Raw genomic sequence first — 20,078 nt, 5'->3', positions numbered from 1 at the left:
TATATCTAAGTGCATCCACAATGTCCTAATTTAGTTAAAGACAAAGAATAAAATAGAATGGAATGGAATATAAACTTTATTGTTACTTAAATGTACACTAATATGCATACATTAAAATGAAATTTCATTGCACTCAGCTCTCAAAAGATAACCATTATGCATATACCCACATACATACACATATATGACAGAGAGAAACATCACAGTCTAGTTCATATTTATACATATGTATGGCAAGAAAAATAAATCTTGCAAATTTACCAGATGGATGGCATAGGAAACAAAGCTGTTACAGAATCTGGGAGTCCTGCTAGAAATACTTCCCAGAGGGGAGCAACAAAAACAGACTGTGAAGTGGGTGTGTGGGGTCTCTAACAATGCTTTGAACTCTAACCACATAGTGCTTGTAAGCAGTAACCTGAATAATGGGATTCAAGCTTCCTATAATTTTCTCCGCTGTCCTTACCACTCTCTGTATGGACTTTCTAATGAGGCACTGCTTCCACCAAACCAAACAGTGATGCAGTTCGTTAAAAAGCTCTCAATCGTGCCTCTGTAAAAAGTGGCCAGGACAGAAGAAAAAAGATGTGCTCCCCTCATCTGTAAGAAATGCAAACACTGGATGAATAAGACGAATAAGTAAGTTTTCAGTGCCTTGGGGAAACTTGGACCCAGCTGATATCTATTGGTACCAATTTATTTATTTGTTTGTTTATTTAAATGTCCATTTCACTGTCAACTCTTGGCAGCTTACAAACATCATAAAAACAAAGGTGCAAAACACTGAATATTAAATGAGCCAAGATTAAATATGTGTAAAAAACAGAATACTGCAGGATGGAGATGGGATTCTCTTAACCACATCTAACATGGAACATCCACATTGGGTCACCAGGCCAGTAGGCAGAGCCGTGTTTTGTGACTCTTTCAAAAGACCTAGAGGGTGGGAGTGGACCTCACTTCAAGAAGCACAATGTCCAAGAGGGCAGGAGAGATGGCAGAAATGGCTCTTCTCTGAATTCCACCAGATGGAATTCCTTGAGTGACAAGGTCTGTGTTTGGGTTGCTAGTCAAGTTGCTCAGATCATTATCTTTCAAGGTTACACGAAATATCTTTAATGAAATATTTAAAAGATTTCATTTGGGGTGTACATTTTGATAGGAGGAAGTGGGTGGAGTTTATCATGTATTCTTACTTCTTGTGGCTGATTTTGAGTCACCTTTACTTAAGATGGTAGGTATTTCAAATACCATGTATTTTATTCATTTCTTCCTGTTATAATTAATGGGAAATCATATTGAAAACTCTGCATCTATAGGTTAAATACCCATTGCTGGTTATATTTTAATGTTGTTATGCAGCTAATAAAATAGCTTTTTGCTATTTTATTTAATGAACAGTTTTTACGAAAGTTCAATAAATGGCAATTATAACAGTAGCATGTTTGGAGAACCTATACACAATAGAAGATTTTAATACATTCATACCTGCAAGTCAAAGGTGATATTCTGCTGGTTCACACCGCTTTGGGCGAACCGGTAGTGGCGGCGGCACGAGGCTCTGCCCACCCACCCTGACATCATCATGGATCTTCTGCGCATGCTCCGGCTACTGAACTGGTAGCAAAGACAAGAGGATTACATGCCTGCTGCAAGTGTATATATGTGGCGAGAGGAGAGAGAGAAAGAGAGAGAAATTGGCTAGTTTTTAAGGTGCAGTATGTAAAAATCCTTTTTGATACTACCAGATGGCATGTGCTCACTCATCAAATCAGTCTAGGGTGTGATCATACATTTTGCTCCAAGAAACAGCTGTCAAAAGGATAAAGCCACACATGCTAAGCTTCGGTACCAAAAATAATATGTCACAAGAGATTCTATAATGCTACACTTGATTTCTATCCTGTTTTTAACAACATACAGTTAAGCATAGCCTTAAAATTTGACTCCTACAACCTCCACAGGGTAGGTTGTTCTCGTTTGCATAGATTTCTATCAAAATGAGTCTTAACTGGCTTGTTCTTTGCAAGTGACGAAAATAAATTCATCAGCATAAGGCCATTATTGGGAAATATCCAGGATGGCCGCTCCAGTTGCTTACATCGTTACCTTGCAAGGTTACGTGAAGTGTGAATTGCATTAAAAGGTTTCATTTGGGACAATTGTTTTGATAAGAGGAGGTGGGAGGAGCCTGGCATATGGTCTAACTTCTTGTGCCTGATCTTAGGTCATCATTAATTAAGATGGTAGGTATGTCATATATAGTGTATTTTATTCATTTCTTCCATTGTCATATTTAATGATAAATCCTAGTGCATGATAAATCTGTAATAAAGAATCCAAGATAAGCTGCCATGTTTAGGGAGAGTGCAAAGAAATAGTAGTGGATAGGAAAAAGAAAGGGAGATAAAGGAAGACGTGCTAATTCGTGAAGACATTGGATCTGTCATAACAACTCTGATTAAGACTTTAATTCTGTATGCATTAAAAATGAATTTTGTAGGTCTGGTGCAAGGATTCCATTGTCAGAATAGTTTACTGAAAAGTGAATTTAGAGAAAATGGGTCATAACCATACATTGCAGCCATGGCTTTGCTCTTGTGATGTCATAAATCCATTTCTCCTTTGTGTATTAATCTTGATGTACAGCTGGATTGAATTCAGGCTTACCTGAGTCCATTGAAGCTTCCTGGATTTGTCTGGCTTTAGATTTTCACGAGCTCAATACACAGAGAAGTTATAAAAGGCCATGTTGAGTTTCTCTGCCTCAATCTGATAAGTAGTTTTATTTACGTTCAATTTGTTTCTTCTTGAGCCATAATCCGCCAGCTTGTTTGCCAAATCATTCTTCTCATAGTTTCTCTGCACCTAATAAAAACTTCCCGCTCTCTTCCCCCATCCCCCACTTTAACTTGCCTGAATGCCTGCCTGGAAGATTTTGTCTGCTTTGTGTCTTTTTAACTCTTTGGCATCTTTTTCTTAATCGCTTTTCATTTGTGACTGCATAACGGTAAATGCAGGCCGGTTGCAAAGTGCCCAAAATGTGATCATGTGACCATGGGGGCTGGAAGCGATTAATCTACTGTCAAATGCATCCTCTATAATTCAGTTTGGGGTTTTTTAATTATCTATTTTTAATTTGTATATTACTGTGCACTGCTTAGAAATCTCTGGAACTATATTATATAAGCAATGAATGTTAATAAATAAATAAATAAATGGACAGGTAGGCATCTTTCCAGGAAGAAATCAACAGAATCAGCTGGAAGTATACTCAAAATGCAGCATGCATGTGTACTCTTGGAATGAAAATGCATAAAGATTAATATCTTTTTTTAACAGGAGTCACTTATTGAGATGGAGATCTATACAAATCAAATACATATTTTTTTCCTATTAATTAATGTTATTATTACTTTGCGTTGATTTTTTTTTCACCTCTGCAGATCCTTGTTATTTTTTTCCTGTGTGTTTTTAAAAGATCAATAGCCACCTTTAAATACTCACCAGAGGAGGCAAGAAATAAAACTAATATATAAAATCAAGAACTCAAAATACATCTGTAAGAGTGATTTTGATTAATGTTTGAGAACTGTAGTCTTGGGTATGTTTTCCAATCACTTTTCCTTTACCTTTTTTTTTTACTTAATAGTTCCAATAGAGTTGATTTAAAAAAAAAATCTTGGCAACTTCTTTCACAGACTACTTAACCTTTGATTGAAGGAAAAGGATAGGGCTTAGGAAAATGGGGGTCCTTTATGGATGGGAAGAGAGCAAAATATCTCTTTCTGTTGATATTTATTTCCTCTTCAATAGAGTGAATAACTATGGCTGTAGAATAAAGGAAGACTCTATAACAGGATAGAAATGAGCAACTTTTGGGAACTTTTCATGATCTGGTTAAGGACAACATTAAAAGTAAAGTGGATGGAACTGTATAACAACTAATTGTAACTTAATTTACATATAGACAAGAATCAAATTAAAAATAGCTAATATACTCCCTTGCCATTCATAGCAGAGGTGGGTTTCTGCCGGTTCAGCCCACCCGCCGGACGCTTCTGAGCATGTACAGAAGCGTTGCGCGCACACACACGAGTGAACCAGTAGTAAAAAAAACGGAAACCCACCATTGATTCATAGATACTTTCTCCTCCATTTGTCATAAAGGAAATGCATGAAATATGTAGTTGTAATTTCACCAAGGGAAATCCCTGGGTGCCACCCCCAAGTGGTTGTGGAACTACATCTGCTCTAGGTTTGTGCTGCCCTGCAATAATGCATAATAATTAAAGAATCTATTTTTATAAAATAGATGCAACAAGAATTGGAAGGATTTTTTTTCATTTTAAAAAGACATTCTCCAGTTTATTACTTTTTGAGATGTGCTTAAGGTATGTATGCACATGCGCGCATGCACACAGACACACTCTTCATGGTAGAAACTGAAACCTAGAAAATTAAAACTTCCTTTTGTAACCGACAATTGAAACTGAGTGAAAAACAAAGGGAAAACAAATTTGCAAAACAAATTAAATTGTGGAACTTCAGCACTCTGCATTCTGGTGCCTTGACAAGTGGGAAGCTATCTCTGATGAGAATATTTTACTTTCTGTGACATGAGAAATTAAATCGGAGAGGAGAAAGGATTCAGTAATAATTGCCACATGTCCTTTGGCAGTCCATGGTTTTTGGGAACTTAAACCATGTGGGGCTGTGAGGCATTCTTAGCTATGTTCTTAGCACGTGTAAAAAAAGAACGTTTTAAAGCTCAATGGATGAATTTAAAATGTAAGCAGGCTTCTGTGGGAAAAAGCAGTCTTTTGAGTATTTAGGTCCCAGCTATTAGAATATGGTCACAGGCTCCAACATTTGAACACTTCAGGAACTGAATTGGGCATGGAAATAAATAGGCCACCAATGCCCTACACATAATCCTCATGTAGCCTGCAATGTAAAAATGATTGTGTACTTTTTTCAAAGTCTTAGGGCCAAAAGAACCATGTAACATTGTGATTAATCTTACTGAAATTCAACTTCTGTATTTTTGGCGTTCATCCAGTCCTTTATTAAATCCAGCCATCATCTTAATGCCTGCTGCCAGTTGTTCTTTTTTGCAGTGTAAATGCACAGTCTGCTATTTCTCTGCTAGTATATGCATTCTTTCTCTTTCTTTCTTTTTTCCTTCCTTCCTTCCTTCCTTCCTTCCTTCCTTCCTTCCTTCCTTCCTTCCTTCCTTCCTTCCTTCCTTTTGCTTGTATTTTCCTTCTTTCTTAATTTTCAGAAGTGTTTGGATATATTGTAGAGCAAAGCTACAGTGGCCTGTATCACACTTAGAGTGATTTATCTAGAGTGGCCTGCTTAAATTGTCCCTTCTGAAGAAATAAAGATGTCGGGTGCCATTACAGCTTCTTTCTACTATGTTTTCAAATTCTTCCAATGTTTTAATTTAAAAAGAAAAAAACAAAGTTTGGGTGATCTGACTCAATGCCAGTGAAGTAGTTTACAAAAACAGGGAGAAAATAAGCTAAGTGCATATATATACATACATACATACATACATAGCAAGAGGCTTGAAAAGCTTAAAAGCTTTTGATAAAAAAAACTTATCGGTTTTATTTTACTACAGCCTAAAATCATGCACTATACATAAATGCTCAGGGTAAAGCTTTCCTTTAGCTATGATAACAGACATTTTAGATATGGTACAACTATCATGCTTTTTCACAAGTATAAAAAGTTATCTTTCATGAGGTGTCAAACTGGCGGCCTGTGGGCTGGATGCATCACGCACAGGCCACACTCACCCCAGCTCCGTGAATGGGAAAAAATGTCGTGAAACGTCACATGATGGCAACATGATGCGGCGAATTTGACACTCCATGATTTAAAATCTCTTTTAAATTCAAACTCATGATTCTTGCATGTAGTAATTACATTTTAATCCAACAGTCTTCCTTTTCACTTTTTTTTCCTTTCAAAATAATTTCTCATTTTCATTGCATGGCTTACAAGATGGAGTAAGTAATGTGACAGGAAGCACATGGCTTCTATTATATATGATTATTGTTATCACCTTTTAACATTTTGTGTGATTGGTTCCAGCTAAGTTTAGATTTAGAAAAGGGATGCAAATCCCAAAGTCTGGGATGATCTACTTTTACATTTTTCAAGGCATTATAGATATTCTTCAGCTTCTACTGCAGCAGAAATAAATGTAGAACCAGCACTCTGCTAGAAAGGAGCTCAGAGAGATTCCTTGGTATTGGAGAGTATAACTTTGGCTTGAGAGCTGTATAAAGTTGGGTACAAGTATGAAAGCTGCATCCAGATTTAGGTGAGAGGCAGGAGTGGGTTTCAGCCGGCTTTGCTGCCTGTTTGCTTGTGCACACACATGCTCAGTTCAATGGAAATTGTTCTGCATATGCACAGAACTGGAAAAAAAGATGGTGGTGATGACCAGGGAACTGGTTCGGTGGGTGGCCAGCCTGGGTCTCTGCTGGTTCTGCAACCTGGCCGGCATGCCACTACCGGTTCAGCCGAACCAGGTCAAACTGGTAGGAACCTGCCTCTGGTGAGGGGGAAAAGGCGAATTTCAAGGGGTATCTTTAATTTCTAAGATTTAGGCTAATATTGAACCTTAAAATTCCTCCTTTATTTTCCAAAAACAAAACTAGGCAAAATGTTTTGAATTAACTAGATCAGTCAGTAATTGGGAGGCTGATGTTCTTATATGTGACAGTTTTCTGCATTCTGGCCTGATCCAGAAGAAATAAGTAAAAATGAGAGTAGAAAAAAAGCAGTGAACAAACTAAAATTTAGCTATCCTATCAACAAACCAGGATAATTCATATTTATGTGCTTTCACATGTTATTCATAATGAATCTGGATTTTTTTGTAGAATGCCTGGTTTTCATTCTTTTATTGAGCAAGTTCGACATTAATAAGAGCTACTTGTGCCAATACTGAATTAGCTCCATTCCTGTGGCCTCATACTATTGTTTCTTTTTAGAAACTGGGTTGATTCACTTTACTTCTGCTCAGAAATCAGTTTTCAGCTGAAAATGCTGTCATTCTGCAGCGTTTAGGAATATGCTGTTTCTCATAGCAGAGAGGTATTGATTGATCCCTCCTTCTCTGAACTGCATCAGCCATCTTGCCAGATCCTATCAAGGGAATTCTAGTTTAATAGGTTTATATTTACTGTACTTCTCCCTTTCTACCCATCATTGAGTAAAATTCTGGTTTCCCTAATTTCTTCTTTCAGAGGAAAAACCAGGCACAAATTCACAAGCTGTTTCTTTTTCTTGAATTTTTCCAAATTGATCCAATTAAGAGACTATCTGGTTTGTTCAGTTTCTTCTTGCTGTAAACAAAAAGGATTTAGAAGACTAGATAACCATCGTGGGTCTACACATTCTCCTTCCTGTGCCCTTTCGTTGCAGGATCAAATTTAATTTGGTTTTTCCTTTTCTACAAAACTAAGTTTGCAGGTATGTGAAACCAACAAATTACAATGAATATTTTATCCCCAACCTCAAAATTCAGACTAGGCCCAAACTGCGCTCTGCAATGTTGGTTGGGATCATGAGCAAATGGAAACTATTGTTGATCCAGATCTAGATTCAACCTATAGTTGGCCGAGATTTAGAAAGAAATATGGCATCTGGAACAGAGAAGGTAATCAATTGAAATCAGCATAGAATGTGAAGTAGTGGACCCCGATATTTTCCAAAATATAGTAGGGATTTTCAATATTCTTATAAATATATCTATTATAGCTGAATTTATGGATTTCTGGTTTTAATTATTTCAGATTAGTGGTGGGCTGCAAATTTTTTAACAACCGGTTCTCTGCCTAATGACTGGCTGGGTGGGCATGTGACTGAGTGGGCATGGCCAACTCTATGCCACTTACGTTGAGGGACACTTCACCTCGCCCGCCCTCATGACTGGGTGTGTGTGATGTTTTTAACATATTTATGTGAAAGACGGTCATAAGTCACTTTTTTCATGCCATTGTAACTTTGAATGGTCACTAAATTAACTGTTGTAAGTCAAGAATTACCTGTACAAAAATACAAAAAGCTTCTTTGCTTGCAAAAAGCTGCCCTAAATACCAGTTATTAGATCAGAAATGGGGGAATACACACTGAAGATCAATGAGTCACAACCTCATGGAAACCTAAACCATTCTGTCTGAATACCTTCCTCAGCAATACCTGCAATCCGGAGTTACAAATCAGGCAGGTTGCCAAAGCACATTGAGGAATTAAAATAGTTAAAATTCAAGGATAGCTATCAGCAGCCAAGTTACTCTTGCTCATAAAGTGAAACCCTTTAGCAGAGAGGTCATTTAAGCTCTCCAGAAAGTGGGTGGGCATATTTGGGCTACAAAATGCCTAGCTAAAGAGACAACTCCTGAGTGAGGACTAATCCCATTCTGCCTTTGTTCAGACCTTGCTGCAGGAAATTTTTGTCTATGAATATAGCTATCTACCTCTTTCTCTCTTAAGTGCTGACATCTTCTGTGGGCTATTAAGGAAAGTGGGGACTGCTTTCTCCCTCTAAGAAAACATGTTTCTCCATTTCTCATCCAGGGAAATATATTCTTCCTTTTTAATATTTCTCAAAATATTTCATTCTTCTAGGAGAGGGGTGGGTCCTAACTTTCTACAATTGGTTCCATGTTACTATGCCATATATTATGAGAGCAAACTATAACAAATTGGAAGGAGGATCCACTTATTATCAGCGAGCAATCAATATAGCTTGGCCACTCTGAAGCAATGCAAGAGACGCCTGTCCCAAAGGTGCTTTTTCAAGAGGCAACTGGATTTTCTGGAAACCAAGAAAGTTCAGTTGCCTCTTGAAAACCATGAACTGGATGACTGAAAAATCCCCATAGACAAGACACTCCTGTGCTCAGTGATCTGACAAAGTACCCAGGAAAAGCAATCAATAGATCCATTTGCACCACTTAAAAATACCAGCTGGTCTCACCTCACAAGATATCCTAAGGCAATGATGGTGAACCTTTTCAGTACCGAGTGCCAAAAAGGGAGCACATGGCTCTGTGTGTCACTTTGGGCAGGTATGCCATAGGTTCACCATCATGGTCCTTAAGGTAATCATCCAGATTTAAGGAAAGATCACATGCCCCCAGAAAGGTAGTAAAAAGGTCAGACAGAATGTCAAGCTTGCATCCTGCCTCTCAGCCATTTCTTCTATGACTATACCAACTCTTCTGTAAATAATTGTTCAAGCCCCAGGAATAAAAATACCACAGAAAAACTCAGGGAGGGAGGCTCTGGAGAAACTCAGCTACAGACAGAACGTCTGGGCTACTACCAAGAACCATTAAAGCTGTTAGAGGCAGTTTCTGAAAACACTTAAAGTATCAGTGGTGGCAATTAAGATAAGGATTAGGCTAGAAATACAGGCACACTAGAATCTTTCCTTCCTGCGTTCCTTGCAGGATTAGCCCTGTAAAGTGGGAAAAAATTTCTTCCAACAACCGGCTCAGAAAATCAACACACGGTTCTCCCAAACTGGTGCAAACCACTGTTTCAGATTCAAGTTGAATGCCAATAGCAGTTACTCAGATATCCCCAAGTTCAGCATCAAAGAAAGAGGGTTTTTTTTTGCATGAGGAAGGGAAAGGATGCTAGGAAACAAATTATGAAAGCAAATTAATGTTGTTTTAATTATGAACTGTCAAATGTTCAGATCTTTTTTCCCCAAAGGTATATTGGCTATCTTTGTTTGAAAGAGGTCTGCTTAGTCTCTCGAGGCATATTATTATAGCCTAAATGCTGTAGTGCATCCACTGTCTTTCTCTATCAACCATTCTGCAAATCATGGTCTTAATATAGATGTTTGTTATAGCTGCGAGCCTTGAGCCGTGTGCAGTTGGGCATGATACATAATTAATATGAATATTGTAGCTTCAAATAGAGTGGGTTTTTTTCAAAGTGTACGCTTTACTTTGAAAAAATAGATGGAAGCAAAAGGATGAATGGAGTATACAAAATGCAAAATACAGATATTTCTGAGAGAAAGGATCTAACATGTAAATCATTTTACTTTATACATTTTTGAAAGGAAGCTAATGTTTCTATTTCAAAAAATAGTAAACCTATGTTACCAGTTCCTTAATAATAATCTAGAAAGCTAGACTTTCTTGAGATTCAGATAATCTTTATTCATAGTACTCTGGTCATTCTAGAATCAATTGTATGATGGCAAATTATTTCCTATCTCATCTCTGTCATTGAGAAAATGAGTTAGACTTCTCTGTTGTCTTCCTCCATTTTCATCAGACTTAGTAATATATATACAGAGTAGAAGACAAAAGGACAACAGAAAAAGAAATTAAGGTACTTGTGTCCTAATAAACTCATGAGATGAAAAACAAAACTGAAACTTTTCATTATATATAATGGTGAGAAGAGAAGAGAATTCTTTATTGGCCAAGTGTGATTATACACACAAGGAATTTATCTCCGGTGCATAAGCTCTCAGTGTACATATAAACAGCAAGTAATAAATCATGATAATAAATTGTAAGATACAACACTTAATGATAGTCAGAGGATACTAAATAAGCAATCAACACAAATCGTACTAGGATACTGAATAAACAATTAATACAAATTGTAAGATTCAAGCAATAAAATTATAGTCATAAGAAGATAAGGAACTAATATATTTTTGGAGTATAAGATGCACCAGAGTATAAGACGCCCCAGAGTATAAGACGCACCAAGGTTTCAAAGAGGCAAATAAAAAAAAGTTTTTGTACTCTGCAAATCTCCCCAAAACGACCCGTTTTTTGTAAAAAAAGGGCCCGGGATTTTTTTCCCAAAAAAGGGCATGAATAGCCCTTAGGAGGCTTGTAGAGTGTTCCAGGGGGGCGCAAAAACAAGCAAAAAATGGCCCATTTTTCATGAAAGACGCACCAAGGTTTCAAAGAGGCAAATAAAAAAAAAGTTTTTGTACTCTGTAAATCTCCCCAAAACGACCCGTTTTTTGCCAAAAAAAAAAAAAAAAAGGGCCCGGGTTGTTTTTTTTTCAAAAAAGAGCATGAATAGCCCTTAGGAAGCGTATAGAGTGTTTCTGGGATGGAGGGGCAAAATTGAGCAAAAAACAGCCCGTTTTTTGCTCATTTCTGCCTTCCCCAGCCCCCAGGAGCTCTTTGAAAGCCTCATACAAGCTATGCACGGCCATTTTGGTGAAGGGGCCGGGTTTCAGGAGGCAAAAAATGCTCTATTCAGTGTATAAGATGCACCCAGATTTTCAGCATCTTTTTTGAGGGGAAAAGGTGTGTCTTATACTCCGAAAAATATGGTAGGTAGTAGGAAAGATGAGAAGGATAATAGTAATACACCCCCTACTAGTTAGTTTGACAGTGTTGTGGGAATTACGGAATTAGCAGAGTGTTGGCATGAGGGAAGGATTTTGTTGCAAATTATATTAACAAAATTTAGAAACAATGCTACTAATTTCAGTGGAACCCGTGGAATCGCTGTCTGGGATTGCTTATTCATTGGCGCTCTCTAACCTTTTTTTATTTTATTTTAATTAATTTGTTTTGTCAAGCATGTATAAGATAATAGATACATAATATGTTATTTATTTTATTATAAATTTTGTACAATGACAATAAAGACTATACTATACATACAAGATTATGAATACATGAAATGGATTCGAATAAATGGGACGGTAGGCATGTTGGTGAGCTTATGCATGCCCCTTACAGACCTCTTAGGAATGGGGTGAGGTCAACAGTAGACAGTCTAAGGTTAAAGTTTGGGGGGTTTGGGAAAGAAACCACAGAGTCAGGTAACACATTCCAGGCATTGACTATTCTGTTGCTGAAGTCATATTTTCTGCAATCGAGTCTGGAAACTCTGCTCTTCATTTGAAACATCATGCAGTTTTGTTTAGACTAAAGTTTTCTTATGGAGAATATGGAAAAGTCAAGATTCATTTTCTCTTTAATGACAGAGAAAGATTGTGTAGATTTGGTTTTCATCACACAGATTTCTGTGTCAAACACTGTGCTAAATCGCATGACGTCTTAAGCCCCTTTATAATTGGATTTGTGTGTCATCCAAATTTAGAGTGTGGTTAAGGAATATATCTTAAATTGTATCTGATTTTGCTTTATTTTGCTTATTTAAAACATAGTTAGCATGTCCAAATTTGGATCAGTGGTTATTCTATAATGAAATCCTTCTTAGTTTTCTAAGAAATATGGCCTCAGTATCACTGCTTCTGGGCTCTATCACTGGCTTCATGTTCTGAAGTTACATAGGGCATATTTTTAATACACATACTCATATAAACACAAAGTCTGTAAATCAGGAGTAGTCAACCTTTTTATACCTACCGCCCACTTTTGTATCTCTGTTAGTAGTAAAATTTTATAACCGCCCACCGGTTCCACAGTAATGGTGATTTATAAAGTAGGGAAGTCAATTAAATTTTAAAAAGGAAAGTGCTTCAATATCGGACAAAACCCGTACCGCCCGTCATGAAAGCTGGAACGCCCACTAGTGGGCGGTAGGGACCAGGTTGACTACCACTGCTGTAAATTATGTAAGAATGAATCGCTCCTACTAGAGAAAATATTTTGGATACTGACTGCAGAAAATCTATTAACACGAAAGATTTAATCACTTTTTAATATAATTTTAATACCTCTGGTCCTTCCAAGCCCTAGAGATCAGCTAAGAAAATTATATAGATGGAAGAAAGTAGATGTTAAAGAGTATATTCAAGAGATGTGCTCTCTGTTGATCTTGAGATATTCTTAAATTGGAAAAATAAGAAAATGAAGCATTGCATTTTCTGTTTGTTTCTATTTATTATTACAACTTATGTCATATTATAATTATTGCATTGTTTATGTTTGTTAATTGTACTTACAATTTTTAAAAAAAATTTAAAACATTTGTTCAGAAGTAGAGTTAATAAGAATATATATACAATTTCATATAATAATAAAATAAAACTTTATCTCTAATAAAATTGATGCTGGCATTATCCCATGAAGTAGTTAACTAGCCATAGTTAACTACTTTGTCCCCCATAGGGACAATGAAGTGGGTGCTTCAGTCAGTTCCCTTTCCTGCGTTAGGCACCAAAATATAGGTATTCCTTGACATATGATGTATTGCTTAGGTATTTATGACCTGATTTCTACGTTCTGATAGCTTTCCCACCACCATTGTCATGTGGCTGAATTTTAAGTGCTTGCAACCAACCTGTATTTATGGTCATTCACACAACCATGATTTATGATGTTTTTGCCAAAAATGGGCATTTACTTTTGGTTTTGACAAAAATACCTTATAGACAACAATAGGTTTGCTTAAAGATGATGGAGTCACTTAACAAGCATGGTGACTCACTTAATGACAATCTGTGATAAACTGCTTTATTAATGTCACGGCTTATAACCAAACTGGGCAGGCTTCATTATGGTTGTAAGTCAAGGATAATCTTGGTTGGCCAAGGATAATGTGTCCCTTGACTTGGGGAATGAAGAGGGGGGGCACCATTTGCGACTTCACTGCAGGGAGCAAAATGTTTGAGCTGACCTGTCATGAAGCAATATATCTGGCATGCACATAGAATTTCTATTTTGAGGCTCATTAAAAAGTTTTGAAGCTCATTAGTGAGTTTTTGCCCTCATTAATGTTTTGGGACAACAGCTGTTATGAAGCAGATGGCATTCAAGCCAAGAGAAGAGAGAGAAAGGAAAAAGAAGGCTGCGATCAGATTGTCAAGGAAACGGCTAAACTTTAAAACCAGCCTCTGGATCCCTCGTGCGTGAAGATTTTCCTTCAGTATGATGGCTAAATTAAAACTGATAAGAAGGTGGGAAAACGGAGAAAGAGAGCCATTGTAGACTGCACCAGCCTTTGCTTTTTTCTCTGTTAATTGTTTTAAACTTTCCACACCAATGCTAAAGAAGGTGCCTATCCATGCTCTTTATGTATTGCCTGCAGAAATCCGATAACAAGCAGAGGTTTGACATTTATTTCTCTGGGATTTTTAAAATTTGGATTCTGGCATTAATCAGAGCGTTGGACTCGAGATAATATGGCCCTTTATGATCCTAGAAATCTATCTTTTCAACTGGCATTTCCAGTCATGTTTCAATCAGCATTTAACTTCATTTCCCTATAGTCATCTAATTTCTTAATTTTCTTTTAATTTTATTCTGCTGATTTCTTGTGTTGAACAATAACAATGTTGAAAATGTGTGATTAGGACCAAACAGTATGTTTCTGCATAGAATCTAGTCATGCTAGGCACGTTATCTATTATTACTACTACATCCATTAAGAGGAGTGCAGTGACTCACAAGGGAAGGACACTGGGCTGACGATTGGCAGGGTCGCTTTTGAAACCCAGGTGCTGCCGCAGGATGAGGTGGCTCCCATCACATACTCTAGCTCCTGCTGAGCCAGCAGTTCAAAAGTGGGTGACCGCAAATAAATATATAAGATACCACTTTGATGGACAGCTTAATGGGGACATGAAAGGAGCCTCCAACTTGGTGCCCCTGGAAAATGGTGATGTAACTGTTCAGTCCTCTCAACCCGGAAATATTTTGGTGCTCCTGACATGAATATAGTACTATATCCATCGCAGCATTCCTATTATTCTTGAAAGAGGGAATTACTCTGACTGTAATTTCAGACTTTTCCAGTAATAGTGAAATCACCTATTGTAGAACATGGTAAATCAACTTCGTCCATTTTTTTTTCTTAGTAGAATATCGTGCAGGTTTTCACACTAAAATATCTTAATTTTATTTTTCTTCTAGTGCCAACAATATGCCAAAGCAGGTAGAAGTACGAATGCATGAAAGCCATATGAGTCCAGTGGAACATCGACAGAAAAACCTCTGTGTACGGTTCTTGCTTTCACTCAGAAAAAATATGCTCCTTTCACTTACTGTTTTTGGTAAGTCAACCTGAGAAAAAATATATTGGCCAAATTAATTAATGGATTAATGTACTATGTTTTGATATCCTAAGATGTCCCCCTAGCTACTCCTTCTACTTTTTCACTTTTTCTCCACCATGCTTTGAACTCTTATCCAAAACACTTGTCATGGTTCTCTCATTTTGAACCCCATCTTTCCCATGATTCCTTTGAGACACCCTTAATTTTCTTGCATATTGTTACTAATCCTAAGAACATGTACGTTAGGTTCAGCAAGCTTCCCTATTTTACTTCTTCTTCCCTTTCTCTCTTTGTCAGCCATTCAAAATAGACCAGACTAGGAAACTGAAGTCATGCAGACCAATACTGCTTGTATTATAAAGTTATTGTAATAGAATCTTGCAAATCTAAATGCGCTGAAATTCCAGTCCTAATTACTGTATTTAACCAAAGATTGCCTGTACTATTAATACTGCTATATAAACAATATTGTTCATATTGAATAATATTAATATTGTTCATTTCCATCATATTTGCAAATGATTGCCTATGTGAGGTTCTTGCTAAATGAGGAATACATGTATCTAGATAAGAAAGAGAAAGATGATTTCAACAAGAGCATGCAATTGTTCCAAAGATATGATCATAAGTGACTCAAAATACAAAACATCCTCCTATAAATCATACTAAAACCTTCCAATTTCATGAAGTCTCCAAGAACCATCATTTAGTTACTGTATTTGTTGGAGTATAAGGTGCATCTTTTTCCCCCCCAAAAGAGGGAGAAAATCTGGGTGCATCTTATACATTGAATACAGCATTTTTGACCTCCCAAAACCCCGCCCCTTCACAAAAATGGATGTGCAGAAGCTTTGGGAGGCCTGCAAAGTGCTCCTGGGGGATGGGGAGGGCAAAAACGAGCGAAAAATGGACCATTTTTGTCCCCCCCCCCCAGTCCCCAGCAGCACTCTACAAGCCTCCAAAAGCCTATGCATGCCCTGGGTTTTTTTTGCAAAAACACGCCAATTTTTACAAAAAAACCAGCCCATTTTTGCTCATTTCCTCTAGCCCCCAGGAGAACTCTACAAGCTTCCTAAAGGCTATGTATGCCATGTTTTTGGCAAAAATGGGCCTGTTTTCACAAAAAATGGGCCGTTTTTTGCTCATTTTTGCCCCAGCGCCCAGGAACACTTTGCAGGCTTCTCAAACTCTCTGCATGCCCCATTTTTCACAAAAAATGAGGCCTGCAGAGGGTTTGGGAGGCCTCCAGAGTGCAAAAACGTTTTTTTTTTAAATTTACCTCTTCAAAATCTTAGTGTATCTTATATTCCGGTTCATCTTATACTCTGGTGCATCTTATACTCTGAAAAATATGGTACTTACTTTGTTTATTCAATTTATATGCAGCTTACCCAACCTATGATTTAGGATCAAATCACAACATAAAAATAGAAACATATAAATACATATCACATTAGCAGAGTGTGCTTGCTTTTTCCCAAGTTAGATGAGGAATCAGCGATTCATGTCCCTTGTGTTTCCTGCCAGAAGGCTGATAGTTTTTAGCTTTATTTTTTGCTGTGCACTGTCAGAGATTAGACCAAGCGATACAGTGATCTACTTTTCTCAGTTGCCTTCTGGGTATAGCAGCTTCCAAATATGGAATAGTTTTGACATTTTAGTGCCATTCCTTGGCTTCCTGCCCAGACTTAACTAAAAAAAAAATATTACAGTACTGTGAGAGGAAGAGCCAAATCTGTAGCCTTCACAAAGTCTTTCTTTATTCACTTTAGCCTGAATGGATAGCTGTGCTGTTTGTTGAAAAAGCTAAGCAAATACTTTTAATGTCTCCCTGCTCGTAAAGATTTTGAAACCGAGTTTATTTTTACATGCGCATTTGGCTCTGATTGGCTGTTGCAAGATGATTGAGAGCCATTCCTAGGTTGATCTCCAACAAGTATGTTGAGTTACAATAAAGCATGGGACATCATTCAGTAGTTTTTATTGCAGCAGTTGCTGTATTGCCAAAGGAAGAAAGATTGCAGGTGCGATTTTTTTTCCTAAGTGAGTTTTCAGAATGTTTTTTTTAAAAAAATATGACTAATTATGACAGCCAAATGATGGGGGTCTATAGGTCATTTTTTTCCATTTCCACAATGAGACGGTTAATACAGATTGGCAGTTATTAATGGGAAATAGTGTTTTTGTATGTGTCCCTTGTTTCCAAACATATATGTTTAGTAGCCCTTTGAGTTCAGCCTGATTAAGAAACTGACATAGTAACGATTCCAGGAATGTGTTTTACTAGAATTATTGCCCTCCCCCCTTTAAGGAAAACAGGATGAAGGCAGGGTTGTTCTTTCTATTTTCCCAGGCCTGAGCAACTGTTGTCTTTCTCCTTCCTCTTTCTCAAGACCAGAGCTAAATTCCCCTAGAGTGCTTCATTCATATATTGCACATCTGGTCCATACACTTTTAAGAAACTTTTCCAATATCTCACCATGTCTGAAGAGAAAGAGAGAGAGAGAGAGAGAGAGAGAGAGAGAGAATGAGAGAGAGCGTGCGCGCGGGCGAGAGAGAGATCCACAAAGTATTAAATCAAATGTTTTTATTTACTTAGTAAATAGGATTTATCAACCCATTATCTTGTTGCAAAAATTATTTGCCTAATATTTCTTACTTTAAATTCAAAACAGACATTAAATATTGTTATGAGAAAGTTTCACTTTTTCAAGTACCAAGAAATTTTAGGATTTTATTAAATTTTAGTGCTTATACAGGATCAAATTTCTTTAAGGGACAGAAGGCTTAAGACCTTCTTGTGATTTAAGGTTTATTTTTAGATAGATGATAAATAGATGGATGGATGGATGGAAGGATGATATGGCATAGCATGTAAGTTCACAATTCTAATATTCCAATAGATTTTCGTTTCCTAACACATTTCTGGTGGACTGGTTTCCTGTGGAGACCGATTCTCTTTTCCCTTTTCAAATCTGCTTTCAGCGCTGACAAAATTCTAAGTTAAGCGTCTGAGTTTCTTAGTGAGCGAGGAAAACTGTCTTTCAGGATAGTTTGCAACCGACTCTTGACAGATTCTAGCTAATTTACACAATGATTAGGAATATGCTTAATATGTTTGTCCGTTGTCCTTTTCAGAATCACAGGGTCAACAGATATAAATTCTATTAGACCTATCTTGAAATGTTTATGCAGCGATACTGTGATACCTCAAATTCCTTTAAGAAGCATTAATTAGTAAATGACCTCTGGTTGTCAACTATTAAAAATGCTTACAGCACAGTTGTATCATTCTCCAACGTTGGTGGAGACAGTGGTCATGCATGGGTTAACTCAGTTAGTAACCAATAGAACTGAGTCTACTAAAGTGATGCCATCGCCTCTGAGGAGTGTCCTCCCGCTTTTTTAAACTCCGCTCAATCCGAACTGGCTGTGCTAACTGCTCTCTCCTCAACTTTCGAAGTTATTATAATTACCTTTAATTGGTTGTTTTCTAAATTTCACCTAAATCACATCCAAATTGGGAAGAATTATGTGGATAGCTCCTTGGAGCTAGTTCTCTCAATTAGCCCCCGGGCTTCTTGAAGAGACTCACCAGGGCTTTTTCGAGGCTTCTGCCTCCTGAGCTTACCGGCAATTTCAGAGGCTGTCCTGCAAGCAGCGCCTCCCAGCACCAGCCATTGAGGCTCCGCTAAGCGCTGCCACCTCTGCTGGTCTCCCAGGATTTTCCTCTTGCTGCCAAGCCCTCAGCTGCCTCCAAGCGCCGCCAAAAAGCCACCAGCAGCTGCTGCACACCACTGCCGCTCTCAGTGTTCCTGCCTCCACCGGATCGCCGCTGCTGCTCTCTTCAGCATCTGCAGCCTCTCCGCAGGCCCTTCGACGCCCTCCCTTGTTCTGCAGCCTCGGCTACCTCATGGCACCCAGCCCATAGGCTCTGTAGCCTCAGTGCCATTTTGTTTTGGTGCAAAGATCTCCAGTGGCCATTTTGGGTACTTCAAGGAATCGTGAGTACAGACCATGGCCTCATCTCCTGCCCCTGAGCCACAAGTGCCTCCACCACTAACTAAACCCCTTCTTCTGGGACCCACAAGTGCAGGCCTGCCCCGGAAGCTTCCCCCACTGAGCCATCTCCCAAGACCCCCAGGGCGTCCCATAGGGGTACAGCCAATCCACAGGCAAAAGACAGTGCCATCCAGGCTCCTCCCAGCAAGGCCAAGACCAATCACACTGAATCCCATCTATTTCAGGTCCAGAGGCCTACTCAGTCTAGTCCTCCTCCTGACCTATCTTCTGATTTGTAGGATGATCTCTCCCCTGCTGCATCCATCATTCAACCTGAGGATGCCAGGGACTCAGGCAATCTGGCCTGCACTGGGAGTGAATCTGAGGATGGCAGGAGCATCACTCCGGATGAGGAGCCCCTCTACCAGGAGGAAATTTCTCCCCCCTCGTTGCCACCGCCGCTCTTACTCACTTGGCATGGCTGATATGATAGCTGAGGCCATTGAACATGGCATAGCAGCAGCCCTTAAACATAGGTCTTCTAACCACTCTACTCCACACAGGTCTGCTTCTTCTTCTGGTTCCAGATGCAGGGATGGTGATCTTTCGGCTTCTTCATTGCATGAGCTCCCTAGCACGTCCAGTCAACCTTCGGTTTTTGAAGAACAGGAACAGGGACTAGATAAGGGACTCGCGCCAAACACCTTATGGAGGCAGGTGTCGGCTCTCTCTTCGGGTGTCTCACTTCACCGGGATGAGCCTCTCTCCTTGCACCCTCATGTATGCCGCTTCATTAAGGGCATGTCTAATCTCTGCCCTCCTGTCATTCACCGCTTCCCCTCGTGGGATCTAACCAAGGCCCTTGACTTTCTCACTGGACCACCCTTTGAGCCTCTAAGGTCGGCCTCCCTGCATCAGCTCACATTAAAAACAACCTTTTTGGTGGCCATCATGCCTGCATGATGGGTCTCAGAATCGGCGGCCCTTTCCATCCATTCAGACTTGTGTGTCTTTCACTCAGACTGTGTAGTCTTTCGACTTGGTCCCACCTTTGTTCCAAAAGTCAATTCGGCTTTTCATCACTCTA

General features: G+C 38.5%; 1 protein-coding gene across 1 annotated transcript in view; it reads left to right on the top strand.

Moving 5' to 3' along the window:
* Positions 1-14,850: 14,850 nt before the first annotated feature.
* Positions 14,851-20,078, top strand: part of SLC1A2 (solute carrier family 1 member 2) — a 35,307-nt gene continuing 30,079 nt past the window's right edge. Inside the window, exon 1 of the mRNA XM_032222255.1 lies at positions 14,851-14,986. Within this exon, the coding sequence (XP_032078146.1) occupies positions 14,857-14,986 (130 nt within the window). The 5' untranslated portion in view covers positions 14,851-14,856. The remainder of the gene's footprint in view (positions 14,987-20,078) is intronic.

This window comes from Thamnophis elegans, chromosome 1, assembly GCF_009769535.1.
Source record: "Thamnophis elegans isolate rThaEle1 chromosome 1, rThaEle1.pri, whole genome shotgun sequence".
NCBI lineage: Eukaryota > Metazoa > Chordata > Lepidosauria > Squamata > Colubridae > Thamnophis > Thamnophis elegans.
The sequence above is the reverse complement of the archived record's forward strand: the minus strand, read 5'-3'. Positions and strand labels throughout refer to the sequence as shown.